We start from the raw sequence: 18,542 nt of genomic DNA on the forward strand, positions 1-18,542 counted from the left end.
TCACAAGAAAAAGACATGAAATTTTCCTGTTCAGTGAATGAGGGCAGAAGATGCATAATGTATGGTTTCTGAAGCTGCAGGTGGTTTAGGGAGAGAGTTTGCAATTTGGGGAAACATTTAATACTTTTGCAAGTTACAAAGGAACAGAGAAATGCCAGGAGCTTAATGTCCAGGATAGCCCTGGATGAATACTCTCAGACAAGCCAACCTCAGCGGCTCAGTTTCCTTATTAAAAATTCTGGAAGGGAGAGGGCAGACAGCAGAAGCAAGAAGAACTACAATCCTGCAGCCTGTGGAACAAAAACCACATTCACAGAAAGATAGAAAAGATGAAAAGGCAGAGGGCTATGTACCAGATGACGGAACAAGATAAAACGCCAGAAAAACAACTAAACAAAGTGGAGATAGGGAACCTTCCAGAAAAAGAAGTCAGAATAATGATAGTGAAGATGATCCAGGACCTCGGAAAAAGAATGGAGGCAAAGATTGAGAAGATGCAAGAAATGTTTAACAAAGATCTAGAAGAACTAAAGAACAAACAGAGATGAACAACACAATAACTGAAATGAAAACTACACTAGAAGGAATCAATAGCAGAATAACTGAGGCAGAAGAACGGATAAGTGACCCGGAAGACAGAATGGTGGAATTCACTGCTGCGGAACAGAGTAAAGAAAAAAGAATGAAAAGAAATGAAGACAGCCTAAGAGACCTCTGGGACAACATTAAATGCAACAACATTCGCATTATAGGGGTCCCAGAAGGAGAAGAGAGAAAGTACCTGAAAAAATATTTGAAGAGATTACAGTCGAAAACTTCCCTAACATGGGAAAGGAAATAGCCACCTAAGTCCAGGAACCACAGAGAGTCCCATACAGGATAAACCCAAGGAGAAATGCGCCGAGACACATAGTAATCAAATTGGCAAAAATTAAAGACAAAGAAGAATTATTGAAAGCAGCAAGGGAAAAATGACAAATAACATACAAGGGAACTCCCATAAGGTTAACAGCTGATTTCTCAGCAGAAACTCTATAAGCCAGAAGGGAGTGGCATGATATACTTAAAGTGATGAAAGGGAAGACCCTACAACCAAGATTACTCTACCCATCAAGGATCTCATTCAGATTCGATGGAGAAATCAAAAGCTTTACAGACAAGCAAAAGCTAAGAGAATTCAGCACCACCAAACCAGCTTTACAACAAATGCTAAAGGAACTTCTCTAAGTGGGAAACACAAGAGAAGAAAAGGACCTACAAAAACAAACCCAAAACAATTAAGAAAATGGTCATAGGAACGTACATATTGATAATTAGCTTAAATGTGAATGGATTAAATGCTCCAACCAAAAGACACAGGCTTGCTGAATGGATACAAACAAGACCCATATATATGATGTCTACAAGAGATCCACTTCAGGCCTACGGACATATTCAGACCTAAAGTGAGAGGATGGAAAAAGATATTCCATGCAAATGGAAACCAAAAGAAAGATGGAGTAGCAATACTCATATCAGATAAAAGAGACTTTAAAATAAAGAATGTTACAAGAGACAAGGAAGGACACTACATAATGATCAAGGGATCAATCCAAGGAGAAGATATAACAATTATAAATATATACGCACCCAACATAGGAGCACCTCAATACATAAGGCAACTGCTAACAGCTATAAAAGAGGAAATCGACAGTAACAAAATAATAGTGGGGGACCTTAACACCTCACTTGCACCAGTGGACAGATCATCCAAACAGATAATTGACAAGGATACACAAGCTATAAATGACACAATAGACCAGATAGATTTAATTGATATTTATAGGACATTCCATCCCAAAACAGCAGATTACACTTTCTTCTCAAGTGCGCACAGAACATTCTCCAGGATAGATCACATCTTGGGTCACAAATCAAGCCTCAGTAAATTTAAGAAAATTGAAGTCATACCAAGCATCTTTTCTGACCACAATGCTATGAGATTTGAAATCAGTTACAGGGAAAAAAACATAAAAAACACAAACACAAGGAGGCTGAACAACACGTTATGAAATAACCAAGAGATCACTGAAGAAATCAAAGAGGAAATCAAAAAATACCTAGAGACAAATAACAATGAAAACATGACGATCCAAAACCTATGGGATGCAGCAAAAGCAGTTCTAAGAGGGAAGTTTATAGCTATACAGGCCTACCTGAAGAAACAAGAAAAATCTCAAATACACAATCTAACCTTACACCTAAAGGAACTAGAGAAAGAAGAATAAACAAAACCCGAAGTTAGGGCTTCCCTGGTGGCGCAGTGGTTGGGAGTCTGCCTGCCGATGCAGTGGACATGGGTTCGTGCCCTGGTCTGGGAAGATCCCACGTGCCGCGGAGCGGCTAGTCCCGTAAGCCATGGCCGCTGGGCCTGCGCGTCTGGAGCAATGGGAGAGGCCACAACAGTGAGAGGCCCGCGTACCATAAAAAAACAAAAACAAAACCCAAAGTTAGCAGAAGGAAAGAAATCATAAAGATTGGAGCAGAAATAAATGAAATAGAAACAAAGAAAACAATAGCAAAGATCAATAAAACTAAAAGCTGGTTCTTTGAGAAGATAAACAAAATTGATAAACCATTAGCCAGACTCATCAAGCAAAAGAGGGAGAGGACTCATATCAGTAAAATTAGAAATGAAAAAGAAGAAGTTACGACAGACACCGCAGAAATACAAAGCATCCTAAGAGACTACTACAAGCAACTCTATGCCAATAAAATGGGCAACCTGGAAGAAATGGACAAATTCTTAGAAAGGTATAACCTTCCAAGACTGAACCAAGAAGAAATAGAAAATATGAACAGACAAATCTCAACTAATGAAATTGGAACTCTGATTAAAAATCTTCCAACAAACAAAAATCCAGGACCAGATGGCTTCACAGGTGAATTCTATCAAACATTTAGAGAAGAGCTAAAATCCATCCTTCTCAAACTCTTCCAAAAAATTGCAGAGGAAGGAACACTCCCAAACTCACTCTATGAGGCCACCCTCACTCTGATGCCAAAACCAGACAAAGACACTACAAAACAAGAAAATTACAGACCAATATCACTGATGAATATAGATGCAAAAATCCTCAACAAAATACTAGCAAACAGAATCCAACAACACATTAAAAGGATCATACAGCGTGATCAAGTGGGATTTATCCCAGGGATGCAAGGATTCTTCAATATATGCAAATCAATCAGTGTGATACACCATATTAACAAGTTAAAGAATAAAAACCATATGATCACCTCAATAGATGCAGAAAAAAGCTTTTGACAAAATTCAACACCCATTTATGATAAAAAAAAACTCCAGAAAATGGGCATAGAGGGAACCTACCTCAACATAATAAAGACCATATATGACAAACCCACAGCAAACATCATTCTCAATGGTGAAAAACTGAAAGCATTTCCTCTAAGATCAGGAGCAAGACAAGGATGTCCACTCTCGCCACTGTTATTCAACAGTTTTGGAAGTCCTAGCCATGGCAATCAGAGAAGATAAAGAAATAAAAGGAATACAAATTGGAAAGAAGAAGTAAAACTGTCACTGTTTGCAGATGACATGATACTATACATAGAGAATCCTAAAGATGCCACCAGAAAACTACTAGAGCTAATCAATGAATTTGGTAAAGTAGCAGGATACAAAACTAATGCACAGAAATCTCTTGCATTCCTATACACTAATGATGAAAAATCTGAAAGAGAAATTAAGGAAATACTCCCATTTGCCATTGCAACAAAAAGAATAAAATACCTAGGAATAAACCTACCTAGGGAGACAAAAGACCTGTATGCAGAAAACTATAAGACACTGTTGAAAGAAATTAAAGATGATACCAACAGATGGAGAGATATACCATGTTCCTGGATTGGAAGAATCAATGTTGTGAAAATGACTGTACTACCCAAAGCAATCTACAGATTCAATGCAATCTCTATCAAATTATCAATGGCATTTTTTACATAACTAGAACAGAAAATCTTAAAATTTGTATGGAGACACAAAAGACCCCATATAGCCAAAGCAGTCTAGAGGGAAATAAACGGAGCTGGAGAAATCAGACTCTCTGACTTCAGATTATACTAGAAAGCTACAGTAATCAAGACAGTATGGTACTGGCAGAAAAACAGAAATATAGATCAGTAGAACAGGATAGAAAACCCAGAGGTAAACCCACACACCTATGGTCAACTAATCTATGACAAAGGAGGCAAGGATATACAATGGAGAAAAGACAGTCTCTTCAATAAGTGGTGCTGGGAAAACTGGACAGCTACATGTAAAAGAATGAAATTAGAACACTCCCTAACACCATACACAAAAATAAACTTAAAATGGATTAGAGACCTAAATGTAAGACTGGACACTATAAAACTCTTAGAGGAAAACATAGGCAGAACACTCTTTGACATAAATCACAGCAAGATCTTTTCTGATCCACCTCCTAGAGTAATGGAAATGAAAACAAAAATAAACAAATGGGACCTAATAAAACTTCAGAGCTTCTGCAAATCAAGGGAAACTACAGGCAAGCTGAAAAGACAACCCTCAGAATGGGAAAAAATATTTGGAAATGAATCAATGGGCAAAGGATTAATCTCCAAAATATATAAACAGCTCATGCAGCTCAATATTAAACAAACAACCCAATCAACAAATGGGCAGAAGACCTCAATAGACATGTCTCCAAAGAGGACATGCAGATGGCCAAGAAGCACATGAAAAGCTGCTCAACATCACTAATTATTAGAGAAATGCAAATCAAAACTACAATGTGGTATCACCTCACACCAGTTAGAATGGGCATCATCAGAATATCTACAAACAACAAATGCTGGAGAGGGTGTGGAGAAAAGGGAACCCTCTTGCACTGTTGGTGGGAATGTAAATTGATACAGCTACTATGGAGAACAGTATGGAGGTTCCTTAAAAAACTAAAAAGAGAATTACCCTATGACCCAGCAATCCCACTACTGGGCATAGACCCAGAGAAAACCATAATTGAAGAAGACACACACACACACACACACACACACACACACACACACACACACACACACACACACACACACACACACACACGAAGACACATGCACCACAATGTTCATTGCTGTGCTATTTACAATAGCCAGGCCATGGAAGCAACCTAAATGCCCATCAACAGATGAACAGATAAAGAAGATGTGGTCCATATATACAATGGAATATTACTCAGCCATAAAAAGGAATGAAATTGGCTCATGTTTAGAGACGTGGATGAATCTATAGACTGTCATACAGAGTGAAGTAAGTCAGAAAGAGAAAAACAAATATCGTATATTAACGCATATATGTGGAACCTAGAAAAACGGTACAGATGAACCGGTTTGCAGGGCAGAAATAGAGACACCGATGTAGAGAACAAACGTATGGACACCAAGGGGGGAAAGCGGCGGTGGGGTGGGGATGGTGGTTGGATGAATTGGGTGATTGGGATTGACATGTATACACTGATGTGTAAAAAATGGATGACTAATAAGAACCTGCTGTATAAAAAAATATATAAAATTCAAAAAAAATTCTGGAAGGAATACTCAGTAAATGATTAATAGTGCTATTCTCTAGGGAGTGGGTCTAGGGGTTGGAAGTGGGAAGAGATTTTTATTTTTCATTGTATACCCTTTTGAGTTTTTGAATCTTTCACCATGTGCCTTTATTATTTTTATAATTATGGGGTTTGTCTTTTAAAAATGCAACGAATTATAGGGTTTGTCTTTTAAAAATGCAGCGAAGGGTTGGCTTAGATCACTGGTTTTCAAACTTGTATTTTAGCAGTAGAACACTTGTCATATAATCTTACTTGGAAGCCTAATGAATGTAGGATGAAGAAGAAATCTAATCCCTTCTTGCCCAGGGTCCCCCGCCCCCAGCTCCTGTTTGCTGCATCTCTAAGGGATCCATTGAATGCAGTTTGGGAATAACAGATCTAAATGATTTCTCTCAGGCCTCTCCCACCTCCCCAATCCTATGCTTCCGTTCTGTTTAGCAAAGAAGCTGGGGCGTCCTAGCCCTGAGGTACAAGCTGCTGCTTCACTGCATAGCTGCTGATGCCCCCTACCCCTCTGGGGAGTCAGCACCTGGGAAGGCTGAGCTGTGCACCAGCTGAGTGTCACTCAGACTCTGGGGAACAGCAAACAGGTCACCCTTAGATGGGTTGAAATGATAGAGAAATGTTAACAGGTGGATTTTGCAGCTCTTCTAGGTAAATCTGAACCTGGGGCTTTGATAGGCCAGATGCTAAGGGGACGGTGAAATGGTATGAGGTGGGAGAAGACTCATTCACCTTGTAAAAGTGTGGTTAGGAATGTAGACCCACTGCTTGTTTACACTATGATTTTGGCGAACTACTTGGCTTCTCTGAGTCTCTTGTTGAATCTGTAGAAAGGGGGAATACTTGTGCCTACTTTCTAGGACTGTCAAAAGGATTAAATGAGATCATAGGTCTAAGTGCCTGCCATAGTGCCGTGCACATGGTAGGTGTTCAATAAATGTCGGTAATTCTAATCATCATCATCACCAAGTTCCTAGACAAGTCAGAAAATGGCCTTGCTATCTCTTCCCTTATATTCTTAGTTAAATCTTTAACCTCTCAGGACCTCAGTTTCCTTACTTATAAATTAGAGGTGCTCAGGAATTGCAAGTTGGTGGCCCGCTGGACCAAATCTAGCGCGCAAACACATTTGTTTATCCAGATAGTATGTTAAAAATCAAGAAATAGTCTCCAGAAATTTGAATTTTCCAGACTCTTTTACAAACTGAGCATCTGTTTTCACTGACCATCACTTGGCAACTTTTCACCAGCCTCCATCCTCTGTATTATCTTACACCTGGCCACCCCTCTTCACCTGCAGGCAGTTGAGTTGGCAAAGCCTACACTAGAAGGTTTCAGGAATTCTGTGGCTCTGCCACTTTTTCATCCCATGACCCTGAGTATATCCCTTCATCTCTCTGGACCACCACATTACCATCTATAAAATGAGTGAGTTGAGCTTCCAGCCTTGGCTTTCTTTGAATGTTCTATTCAGTCCATAAACCTTTACCGAATTCCTGCTATTTCCAGGAATTTTACCAGGCATTTGGGAGGATGTAGAAAAGAATAAGAATGGGTGTGGCCCAGAGATCTTTTACAGCCAGGCCTCCCCAAGTGTAGACTGCAGAATGGCGCCAGTACACAGTGGAATAAACACAGAAATTGAAGACAAGCATTTAGAAACTTTTATGGCAGTTGGACTTTGCCACGACAGCCAAGTGCGTGCTCAGTGGACGTGCTTGGTTGAATAGATATGGATCAGTTCACGTGTTGTCAAACTCGTGGTGAGTTACAGGCGCCAGCTGCGTGCTCGTTCAAGCTACTATTGCTGCTCTACAAACCGCCCCAACCCTTAGTAGATTAAAACAACAACTGTTATTTATTTGCTCACAGATCTACAGTTTGAGCAGGGGTGGACAGCTCAGGTCACCTCTGCTCCACACAGTGCCTGCAGGGTGGCTGCACCGGGGCCCATGGATCCACCTCCAGCATGGCTCACTCATAGAGCTGGCAGGCTGCTGCCTTGGTCACCTTTCCACGAGGATGCTTCTTCTGAGCAGCATGGCTGGGTTCCACTGGCCAGTGTCCTAAGGGAGCTGGGTGGAAGTGCATGGCCTTGTTATGATCTAGTCTCAGAAGTCACATTGCTTGAAGGATTCACAAAGTTCTACCCGACTTCAGAGGGAGGGGATCTAGATCCCATCTCGTAACGCGCTTGTGGAAAGGTTGTAGAAGAACATGTGGGACATAAGGTTTTGTTGCAGCCACTTTTGGAAAATATAATCAGCCACTCTATATGGGGATGTATTTGTTTTCTGTTGCTGTGTAACAATGAACACAAACTTGTTTTATTAAAGCTTACTGTAGTAAAGCAATGCACATTCGTTGGCTCAAAGTTTTATAGGTCATGACTCCAAGTTTACTCAACCGGGTTCTCTACTCAGGGTCTAACAAGGCTGAAATCAGGGTGTCGCCAGTCTGGGCTCTCGTCTGGAGGCTCTGGGGAAGAATCACTGCCAGGCTCATTCGGCTTGTTGGCAGATTCACTTCCTTGTGGTTGTAGGTTGGGGTCCCCATTTCCTTGCTGGCTGTCAGCCAGAGATTGCTCTCTGCTCCTAGAAACCACACACATGGCCCCTGGATCTTCAAAGCCAGCAATGTCACATCAAATTCTTCTCACTCTTTGAGTCACTTTGACTTCTTGTACTGCCAGATGGAGAAAACTCTTCTTTTTTGTGTGGCTAGATTATGTCGAGCTGGATAATCTCCTTTTGCCACATAACATAATCAGTAGAGTAATGTCTCATCACGTTCCCAGGTTCTACCCACGCTCAAAGGGGAGGGGAGTGTAAGTGGATGAGGGTGATTGGAAGGCATTCTTAGAATCCTGCCTGCCACAGATGGTTTGGTTCGCGATGAATTAGAAATTAAAACGAAGCGGTTCTTCATCACAGATAGTTTGAAAGCACTGGTTTAGGACCCAGTAGAGAGGAATGACGTGTATGCAAATGGCTGTAATTTGAGACCTTAAGGGCTAACTTCCAAAGGGAGAAGGGTAGAGTGGGCCCAGTGAGAGGTCAGTGGGAGGGAAGATTATTGTGTAAGTGGAAGGGGGTAGAATTAGGGTTTCTTGAGGATGTGGTATTTGAACTAAGCGTTGTAAGACAGGTATAATTGGGATCTTTTAAAAATAAGGCAGGGTGGCAAGATCGCAAGTTATATTTCTGTTTGGTGCCTTGGATGCAAACACAGAACTGAACTGAATTTTCTGAATCCTCTCTAAAGTCATTTTATCGCTCTATGACCACAAACAATACTACATGACAAACGACCCTGAAGCTCAGGGGCTTCAGACAGCAATCACGTGTTATTGCGTACAGGTCTACAGGTCAGTTGGGCAGTTTCTGTGGTCCCGGCTGGGCTGTCTCATGCATCTCGGACCAGCCGTGGTGGGCTGGGTGGCTCTGCTGACCTTGCTGGGCTCTCATCTCTTCAGGGGTTGGCTGGCTGTCAGCTAGTCCGGTATAACCTCGGTTGTTCTTCACATGGTTCCTCTTCCACCTGCCCCTCCCCTCCTTCTAGCATATACTAGCCTGGGCTTGTTCCCTTTGAGGAGACAGATGAACAAACACGAGGGTGGAAGAGTGCAGGTCTTAGAGGCTTGGGCTCAAAACTGGCACGCTGTCACTTCTGCCTCCTTCTTTTGTCCACAGCAAGTCACCAAGCCTGCCCAGATTCAGAAGCTGGGGAAACAGACTCCATCTCTCGGTGGGAGGAGCCAGAGGATCCCACTGCAAAGGGTATGGACACAGGGAGGGCTGGAGGATTGGGGCCACTCTTTTCAATCTGTCTATCAAGGCATCCTGAGAAATCTTACTAAATTCTCTAGACGAAAAGAACAAGAACCCCCTCCCGACTTCAACTCCATTGTTTCTCAAGCTAAGCAAAGGTTTTTGGAGAAATTAATGTGTGAGAAACCATCTGGAAAATGTACAGTGGGCCATTAACCAGAGTTATAAGAAGCCAGGCGTCTAAAACAGTCTGCAGTCTTCTGTGTGAGTAGAAGGCAAAAGAGGAAACATTCTGGGCAACCTGATCACCTTTGCTTCTGTGGTTCTTTCACCAGCCCACATTATACTCATCCTTCAATGCCCAGCCCCAGTGCTCTCTGCAGAACTGTTCCCAGAACAATTATTTTGGGAGAATAATTCTTTTCCCAGGTTCCAGTAGCAATTTTTAGAATGAAATGGTGTCAAATTTGGCCTTTGATGTAGACAAAAAACATTTCTTTTATGTTACTTCCTGAAGCACCTAACCCAAGGCCAACAAATAGTAGTTGCACAATAAATGATCATTAGATGAATAGATGAATGAATGGTTAGATGAGTAAACGGATGGCAGATGCTTCCGCACTTGACTGAAGCTTTCTTTTAGAAGAATCTGATATTATCATAAACTTTATTTCCTTCCCTCCAAATCAGTATGTCAACTTGAAATCTTTTGTAGTTGTTCCATGTCTATGTGCTTTAAAGAAAAACCCAGAAAACTGATTGCACAGGGGAGGAACCCTGTTGTGTTCTCCCTCATAAACCCTGTCATTAGTAGCATAGCATTGCAAACTAAGGTCCATGGGTTCCCAAGGATATTAATCATTCTCTAGCTGAAGGGGGTGGTGGTGGGAACTTCTCATCAGATAAATTTGTGAAATACTGGATTAAACATTGAGGCAGCTTTCCTTTTTGTGAGACTTCACAGAGCCTTGAATATGTTAATATACATCTAATGTATCTCCAAGAGAGCATTAGAATATGTAAGGTTTGAAAATTGGAAGGATTACTTTTTGTGGGTGAGGCAGGGCAGGGGTGCAGGGAGGAGGGAGGTGTAACTTTTTTTATTGTGGTAATACATAACATAATATTTATCATTTTAACCGTTCAGAAGGGTACAATTCAGGGGCATTAAGTAGATTCACAGTACTGTGTAACCATTACAACTACACCCAAAACTTTGTCATCATCCCCAACAATGACTCCATTTACACAATAACTCCCCCTTCCCACCCCCCACCATTACCTCTTTTCTGCTTTCTGTCTCTGTGAGTTTGCCTATTCTAGGTCTCTCTGTTGACTAAAAAAAAAAAAAAAAAACCACAACGTGAGAGTTGTGAGTTAAGTTTTATCTGGGGTAAAATAAGGACTATATAGCCTGGGAGATAGCATTTCAGGTTGCTCCGAGAAACTGCTCCAAAGAGGTTGGTGGGGTGGGGGGAGTCAGTATATATGTGATTTGGGTGAAGGGGGGTACATGCAATCAAGCACACACGTTTGCAGAAGGTAGCGCTGGTCACGAGGAGCAGATGTCTCCATTAATTATTTTAGTGCTATTCTAGATACAAGGAGATGCAAGAATTAGGCTCGTAAAGTCTTCTCCTGAAAATATCTACCTGAAGACCTATTCTGCCATTTTTTCCCAGAGCACCAAGTGCCTCACTCCTGATCTCCACCCTGAACCGCTTTCAGGGTGTGTTGGAGGTCAGTGGCTGCAGTGGCTGGGGACTTCATCTTTGTAGAGGCAGACGGCAAGTGCCAATTTTTAGTTGGCACCTCATATAAGTGGAATCATATGTGTCCTTCTATGTCTGGCTCATTTCACTCAGCATCATATTTTTGATGTCCCTCCTTGTTGTAGCATATTTCAAAATGTTACTCTTTTTCTGGCTGAATAATAACTATTCCATTGTATGGATGTGCCGCATTTTGTTTAATCCTTTTATCTGTTGAGGGACACGAGTTATTTCTACCTTTTGATTGTTATGAACAATGCTGTTGTGAATGTTGGCATAACAAATATCTGTTTGAGTCCCTACTTTCAGTTCTTTCGGATACATACCTAGGAGTGGAATTGCTAGGTCATATGATACTTCTACGTTTAAACTTTTGAGAAACCACAAAACTCTTCCACAGGGGCTGCACCATTTTACATTTCCACTAGCAATGCATGAGGGTTCCAGTTTCTTTGCCAACACTTGTTATTTTCCATTTTTTAAATTATGGCTGTCCTGGTAGGTGTAAAGTGATATCTCCTTGTGGTTTTGACTTGCATTTCCCTAATAACTAATGATGTTGAGCTGTAAGAGTCCTTTATGCATTCTGAATATAAGTCCTTTATCAAATGCCTGTTTTGCAAATATATTCTCCCAGCCCATGGCTGGCCCTTTGAAGAACAAAGGCTTTTAATGGCAATGGATTCCAACCTACCCATATTTTACACTTTTTGTGTCCTATTTGAGAAACCTTTGCCTAAACTTAGGTCACTAAAATTTGCTCACATATTTTCTTCTACAAATATTATAGTTTGGCTCTTACGTTTAGGTCTGTTACCCATTTTGAGTTAATTTTTGTGTATGCCGTGAGGTGTAAGGGTTGAGGTTTATTTTTTGGCACATGATACCTAATTTTTTGACACCATTTGTTGATAAGAGCATCCTTTCCCCGTTGCATTTCCTTAGCACCTTTGCTCATAATCAGCTGATTATATACCTGGACTCTCCACCCCATTCCCATTGATCACATGTCTTCCCTTGCTCTAGTTGCACACTCTCTTGGTCACCGTAGCCCTTGAGCAGGCCTTGCAATTAGGACGTATTAAGTTCTCCAACTTGGTTCCTCTTTTTCTAAATTGTTTTGGCATATTCTTCTAGATCCCTTGCATGTTAGTTTTACAAAGATTGCATTGAGTCTCTAGATCAATTTTGAGAAGATTGACATCTTAACAATATCAGGTCTTCTGATCCATAAACATGATATATGTCTCTGTTTATTTAGATCCTTGATTTCTCTCAGCAGTGTTTTGTAGTTTTCAGTGACTAGGTCTTGCAGTGTCGTTAAATTTATCCCTTCAGTATTTAGAATTTTTGATGCCATTGTAAATGATATTTTTATTTCCATTTCCAACACTTCGTTGCTGATATTTAGAAATACAATTGATTTTCATGTGACCACTTTGTATCCTGTGACATTGCTGAACTCACTAGTTCTACTAGTGCTTTTGTAGATTCCTTAGGATTTTTTAATGTAGATAATCATGTCATAGACAGACATTGTTTGACATCCATTCTGCAGTCAAAAAATGGGACCTAGAAAGACAGGGGACCTGTCTGCTGCTCACTGTTCATAAATGCAGAGACAGGAGTTTGAAACCTGGATCTTCTGGATCCTCCTTCAGGGTCCTCTCCACCACACCCAAGTTGCTTCTCAGGATTTCAGGCCTCAAGAAAAGAAGCCTGTATCAGCTAAGATTAGATTTGAATGGCTTAAACACAAAAGAAGTTTATTTTTCTCTCACTTAAAAGTCTGGAGGTTTGCATCCCAGGGCTGGTATGACAGTTCTGCTTCATAAAATCCTCAGGAACATAGGCTTCTTCCCACAAGTAGCTTCACCATCCCTAGGCCATGGACCTCCATCTCGTGATCCAATATGGTGGCATTTGCATTCTAGACAGCAAGATAGAAGGAGTAAAGAAGGAAACGGTGCACACCAGTGATGTCTTCAGGTAGGTTCCGTGGACTGCCACACAACACCTGCACCCACATCTCTTTGGATAGAACCCAGTTGGGCCACACCTAGCTGCAAGGATGTCTGGGAAATATCATCTTTATTCTGAAAAGTCATATTACCAGCTGAAATTTCTGTTACTGTGGAAGAAAAAGAGAACAGCTGCTGGGGGATAAACAGCAATGTCTGCCACAACCTAAAGGGTAGGAATCCAGAAAGGAAACAACTTGAAAATTGTTGACGAAAAATTAATCAGTCGATCTAAGAAAGAATTGGAAAATTTTTTTCGAGCCAAATTTGAGGATTATAACCGGGAAGAGCATCTCAGAAAGCTCTGAGAACTGTTCTGCCAGTTAGAAATCAAGGCACAGTTATATAACTTTTCTGAGACAGAGGGCTGTGTATCAAATGGTGTATTATTGACAGTTTACATAATCTAGATCTAAGCGTCATCCTGGTGGGTTGTGTGACCCCCCCCCCCAGTACAAAATCAGGAAGGAATGTTATCTTTTAAGGAGTTGTCTTGTTGATAGTAGAAGAATGTTGCTCTTTATGGTTGAGCAGGTATTCCTGCAGATGGGGGAGGTTTGGTCGATGCACAATGAAGATACACAATGCACAATGCAGATACACAATACACAGTGTGGGGAGAGGGGAGGCCAAAGGGCAGAGAAGACTTTTTATGTTTAAATTTGTCTCGTCTTGCTATAAAATATGAATTGTATTTCACAAAATGAAAGGAGGAAAAAGGTGGCAGAGTTCAAAGTTGGTTGCATCTTTTACAGATCATTTTAGGATCAGGTGAGCCAGCTCTCTTTAGTTTTTATAGCCCGTTAAGTTGACCTGAAACCATTTAGTCAGAGGATAAAGTTAATCCTCAGAACCCCTTATGGTATTATATCCTTGTGACTATATTAGACATGTCTAATCATGGATGACCTTCTTTCATCTAGAAAAGATAAAAGATGTCTCCTCATTCATTTGGTCAACAAAAATTGCTATCTCCTACCCTCATGGACCTCACAGTTTAAGGAGAGATAGGCAGTGATGAAATAAGCACCTGAATGAATGTGAAATCACAAAGGAGCCATAAGGATGCTACAGGGGCACACTCAGGGGCTGTGATCTAGTCAGGGAGGTCAGGGAAGGTTTGCCTGAGGGTTTGGATTCATTTCTGCAGGAGAGGCTACTTTCATAGCAGAGTGGTGTATTCTGAGGAAACCATCCTTTGTGCCATTGTGGTTACAGCTTACGAATCCTGCCTGGGGCACTGTACGAGTAAGAGATCGTTATTTAAGAACAAGGATGCCAGAGTGAGAGTAGGATGGGGGTAGGGGAGGTGGGAGGTGGGGGAACTGCTCAGGAACTTTGAGGGAGTCCTTTGTGGCTTACACCCCAGGAGAAATGGAGAAGAGGAAAGGATTTCAGAGGTTCCATGATGGCAGGTCGAGGAGGCCAGGATCATAGTCCAGTCAGAGACTTTCCTTGGGGGCCAGGAAGGAGCCCAAAGAATTTTGGGAGCCCAGAAGGAATTTTCTAATAACTGGAGTCACCTGTATGGAGGAAGAGAGCTTCCCATTCTCTAAGCACCCAAGCCAGGCTCAGGGACCATCCATGTGCCGTAACAAAGAAAGGGTTACTGGGTCCAGTGGACCATCAGAGGAGGTAGCATCTAACCTCCCACTCAGCGTCTAGATTCTGTGACTCTGAGACCTGGAACAGCGGAAGGTCCTAACAGTTGTGGATGAGGGGAGGCCAGTACCAGAGGAGAGGCCAGCCATCTGTCACTTTCTGCTTCTCCACTTCCTCCTGCTTGGGGAACCTTTGCGAGCAGCAAGAGAGCCTGAAGCAATCAACCAGCAGACTGCAACCTACCAGGTGTACTTGGGAATTCACTCTTCCAGCTTAAGGCAGGCGTGGTAGATGGGTCCCGTCCTCTGGCCAACACTGGTTAACTGGTCAGGGCCACTTGGAGCACAGTGTTGAGAAGGATTCTTGGAGTCTGGGACCCATAAGGAAAAGTATTACAATAGGTTGGTGATGCCTGCCTTTATTCTAGTGTGATTGTGAGGAAGAAATGGGATGATATATGTAAAAAATGCTTTGTAAATTGCAAAGTACTATCGAAATAATAACTAATCATGGTACTATGATTTTAAGTGCTTCCTAAATACCAAACACTGCTAAGAGCTTTACTTCTCACAATAACCTTTATGTTAGATACTGTTAATATCCTGCCTTTTACAATCGAGGAACCACGGCTTGGAAGAACAGTGTAATTCGCCTAAGGTCACACAGCTAGTGAGTGTAGAACCGTGACACAAGCCTGGGTGTTTCTGACTCCAAAGCAAGTGCTTTTATAGACTTTGTTTTGCTGTCTTAAGAATGTAGGGGATTATAACTGTAATTATTACTATTAATAGAGCAACTATTCTGTTACTTGGGGGCTCAGCCCTAATTCCCCAGCTAAGGGGATGTGTTTGCAGCCGTTTTTTGGTCCCTGGAAAGGTTTGAACTTGCCTTCTGCTCAGCTTACCAATTCTGTCTGCCTTTCTCCTGACCCGTCCGCATCCGCTCTGCAGAGCAGTGTAATGACCCTCTGTTAATGCTCCGTTCGCCGAGCGTCTGAGAAGAGCACTTTTTAGCAGGCTGCCTGCGGTTGTTCAAGACTCCTCGTGAACAAGGCACAGAAGGATGATTCACTTCTGCAAGTCGTGCTTTCCTGAGAGCCGACTGTGCTCCCCAAATCTTTCCAGGCACGGAGATGTGGGGAGCAGCGGGCCGACGTGTGGTAGGAACTCCTAGCTGTGATGATTACACGCATGGTGTGGTTGGCAGTTTGTAGAACACTTTCATATCGATTTTCTCTCCAGGCCTCAGTTTTGTCATCTACAAAGTGGATGTAATGACAATAATGATATAGTAAAGTCTCATCTTTCTAAAGGGTTAGGTTATAATAAACTTACCACTTAAGGTGAAAATAACGTAAAATCAGAGTCAGCCCTTGACAATCACCCATGGAATATAAAGACAAACCACCTCTCAAAAGCCCAACTGAGGCAGTTTTTCCTCCAGCATTAAAACTGATGACTGTTTGTCTGGTTGAAGTCATCACGATGCCTTCTGAGGTAATGAAAATACTTATCTTCCAAGAGTAGGCTTCCTCGGCACCAAAGTGCTCACAGTACCAGAGGCCAGAGGGAACTAGGCCCCTGGGGACATCATCCGGGATACAGGCTCGCTGAGTGTGGGGATAGGAGGATCACCAGCCTCCCTAGTTAGGATTTCTTTCTCTTTCTTTTGGACCGTGCGTCACTGAATTCCTGAAGCTTTAACTATATATGTGATACAGTTCTATTAGGTCTGATTTCCTGACTTGCTGTCTATGAACAGGATTAAAACTTGAAAATAACGTGTAATGAAGCGAACACCAGGCTGGGTGAGGGGAGATCTGGGCTCAGGCCCCAGGTCAACCCCACCTGCATCCATGGCATCTTGGGCCTATGGACCTTCAAGATGAACTTATCACCCAAGTGTCCAAGTCCTGAGGCTGCATTTCTTGACTGCAGACTTGCAGGACCCTCGTGACTCTATTTAAAATAAAAAATGTTTATGTCCATCCCAGCCTCTACCTTCCTGCCTAAACTGGCGTCATCTCTGCCTATACCACTGTGATGATAGCCTCCTCCCTGTGTTCCACCCTTCCTCTTGGCCTCCTAATCCTTTCGCCAGTAGCTATAAGAGAGCTTTCCAAGTGCAATCTGATCTTGCCACTTCCTTCTGTAAAATACTTCATTTCCAGATGCTTCTGGGGAAAGACAAAATTCTCATCCCTGCCCACCTCTCATCCCCACCAGGCTTTCCCTCCTTCTCTGTGCAACACACACCCTGCTCTTCTTTTAGTCCCTCCGGTTTCATATTTGCCCAGCCAAATATGGGCCTTTGCACATCCTCACTTCACCCTCTGTCTGAAATGCTCTGTTCTCCTCTCTCTGCTGAGTTTATTCTAATCATACTCCATCCGTTTCCTCAGGGAAGGCTTTCCTGACTTTTCTGTCTGGATAAGACCCTGCTGATCTGATCTGAAAGAAAGGGACTCTCTTTGCACCATGTTATCCTTCTTTTCTGCACAGGCCACTGTGACTATTTAAATTTATTTGTGGTTCTGGATTAAAGTCTATATTCCCTTCTGCCACACACACTACTATAAGCTCTATGAGAGCAGGGCCTTTATCTGTCTTGCTCACCAGTGTATTCTTTATACCTAGCACAGGGCCTGGCATGTGCTTGTATTCATTAAACGTGGACGTGGATGGACCAATGGATGGGTGAAACACCCAAATGAACATTGTCAAATGATCAGTGTTGTTGTTGTTTTGTTTGTTTTTCCAGTGGTAAACCCTTTGGAAACTTCCTCTGAAGAAAATGGTACAAGTTGCAATTATTCTTTTAGAATGAAAGAGAAAAGTTACTGAAGGCTCCATTTGCCCTTTGGATAGTAGGTATTACAAACATCTTGGCTCTTTTTCTCTCTCTGTTGAAAAAGTCTTTTAATGAGCTTTCACACTGTATGTAGCAAATGACCTTTTCTAGAGCCATCTGTACAAAACAAAAGGGTGAATTGGACTAGTGGGTTGCTTCTGCCCTTGGAAGCACAGCGTCAGCCTTTTTAAACAAGGGTTCCTATTTGTGAATGACCTTACCCTCTTAGGGAAGGGGGCCCCGCCCAGATTTTAGATGCCAACATCCTGGTGTTGAGACCACAGAGTTATTGGAGCGAGGAAAATTGACACGGCTGATTACTGGGTGGAACGGCAGGACTTGCCTGATGTGGGCCCGGCCGACTTCGTCAGTCTTGTGGTTGCTGGGTTATAGTGTCTCTGTCCATTCATAAACAGTGCCCTTTAGGGGCAATTGTTTTCTCATACTGCTTGGTCCTGGTTGTATTGGAAGGTAGGTTTTCTCAGAACAGCGGCCTGCCAGGTGAGGGCTGGGCTTAGGTCAGCTCATTTCAGTCTGACTTCTGGAATGGTGGAGAGTGAGCCTCAGCCTACAATGAGGGTACGTTGCTTCTGAATGAAAACAAAATCGTGTTTCTCTCTGCATCTATCCCAGGAAGAGGGGGACTCTGAGATTAATTACAGGTGGATAGGTAGTAACATTTTGTTCTTGGACCTCTACTCCAGCCTGTTCCTTGCTCAAAGACCTTTTGTGGCTCCCACCTGCCAAACAGCTCAAATGTAAGGCCCTCAGATTCTGGTCCAGACTTCCTGGCCTCCTTGTTCCTGACTCTCTGTTGCATCCCACTCACCCCAGCCAAATCGGTCTCCTTGCCACTACGGAAACAGGTCCCTTACTTTCTAACCTCCATCTCTTTGC

The 18,542-nt window shown here is 42.3% G+C and overlaps 1 protein-coding gene across 2 annotated transcripts in view; it reads left to right on the top strand.

Annotated features, from left to right (window-relative positions):
- The window catches only part of GALNT10 (polypeptide N-acetylgalactosaminyltransferase 10), a 224,515-nt gene that overhangs the window by 86,046 nt on the left and 119,927 nt on the right, over positions 1-18,542 (top strand). Inside the window, exon 2 of one of the 2 annotated variants that reach the window (XM_079916229.1) lies at positions 9,323-9,409. The exons of the other annotated variant lie outside the window; for it this stretch is intronic. Coding sequence (XP_079772355.1) covers positions 9,323-9,409 — 87 coding nt within the window. The remainder of the gene's footprint in view (positions 1-9,322; positions 9,410-18,542) is intronic. 2 annotated transcript variants of the gene reach the window in all.

This window comes from Stenella coeruleoalba, assembly GCF_951394435.1.
Source record: "Stenella coeruleoalba genome assembly, chromosome: 3".
NCBI lineage: Eukaryota > Metazoa > Chordata > Mammalia > Artiodactyla > Delphinidae > Stenella > Stenella coeruleoalba.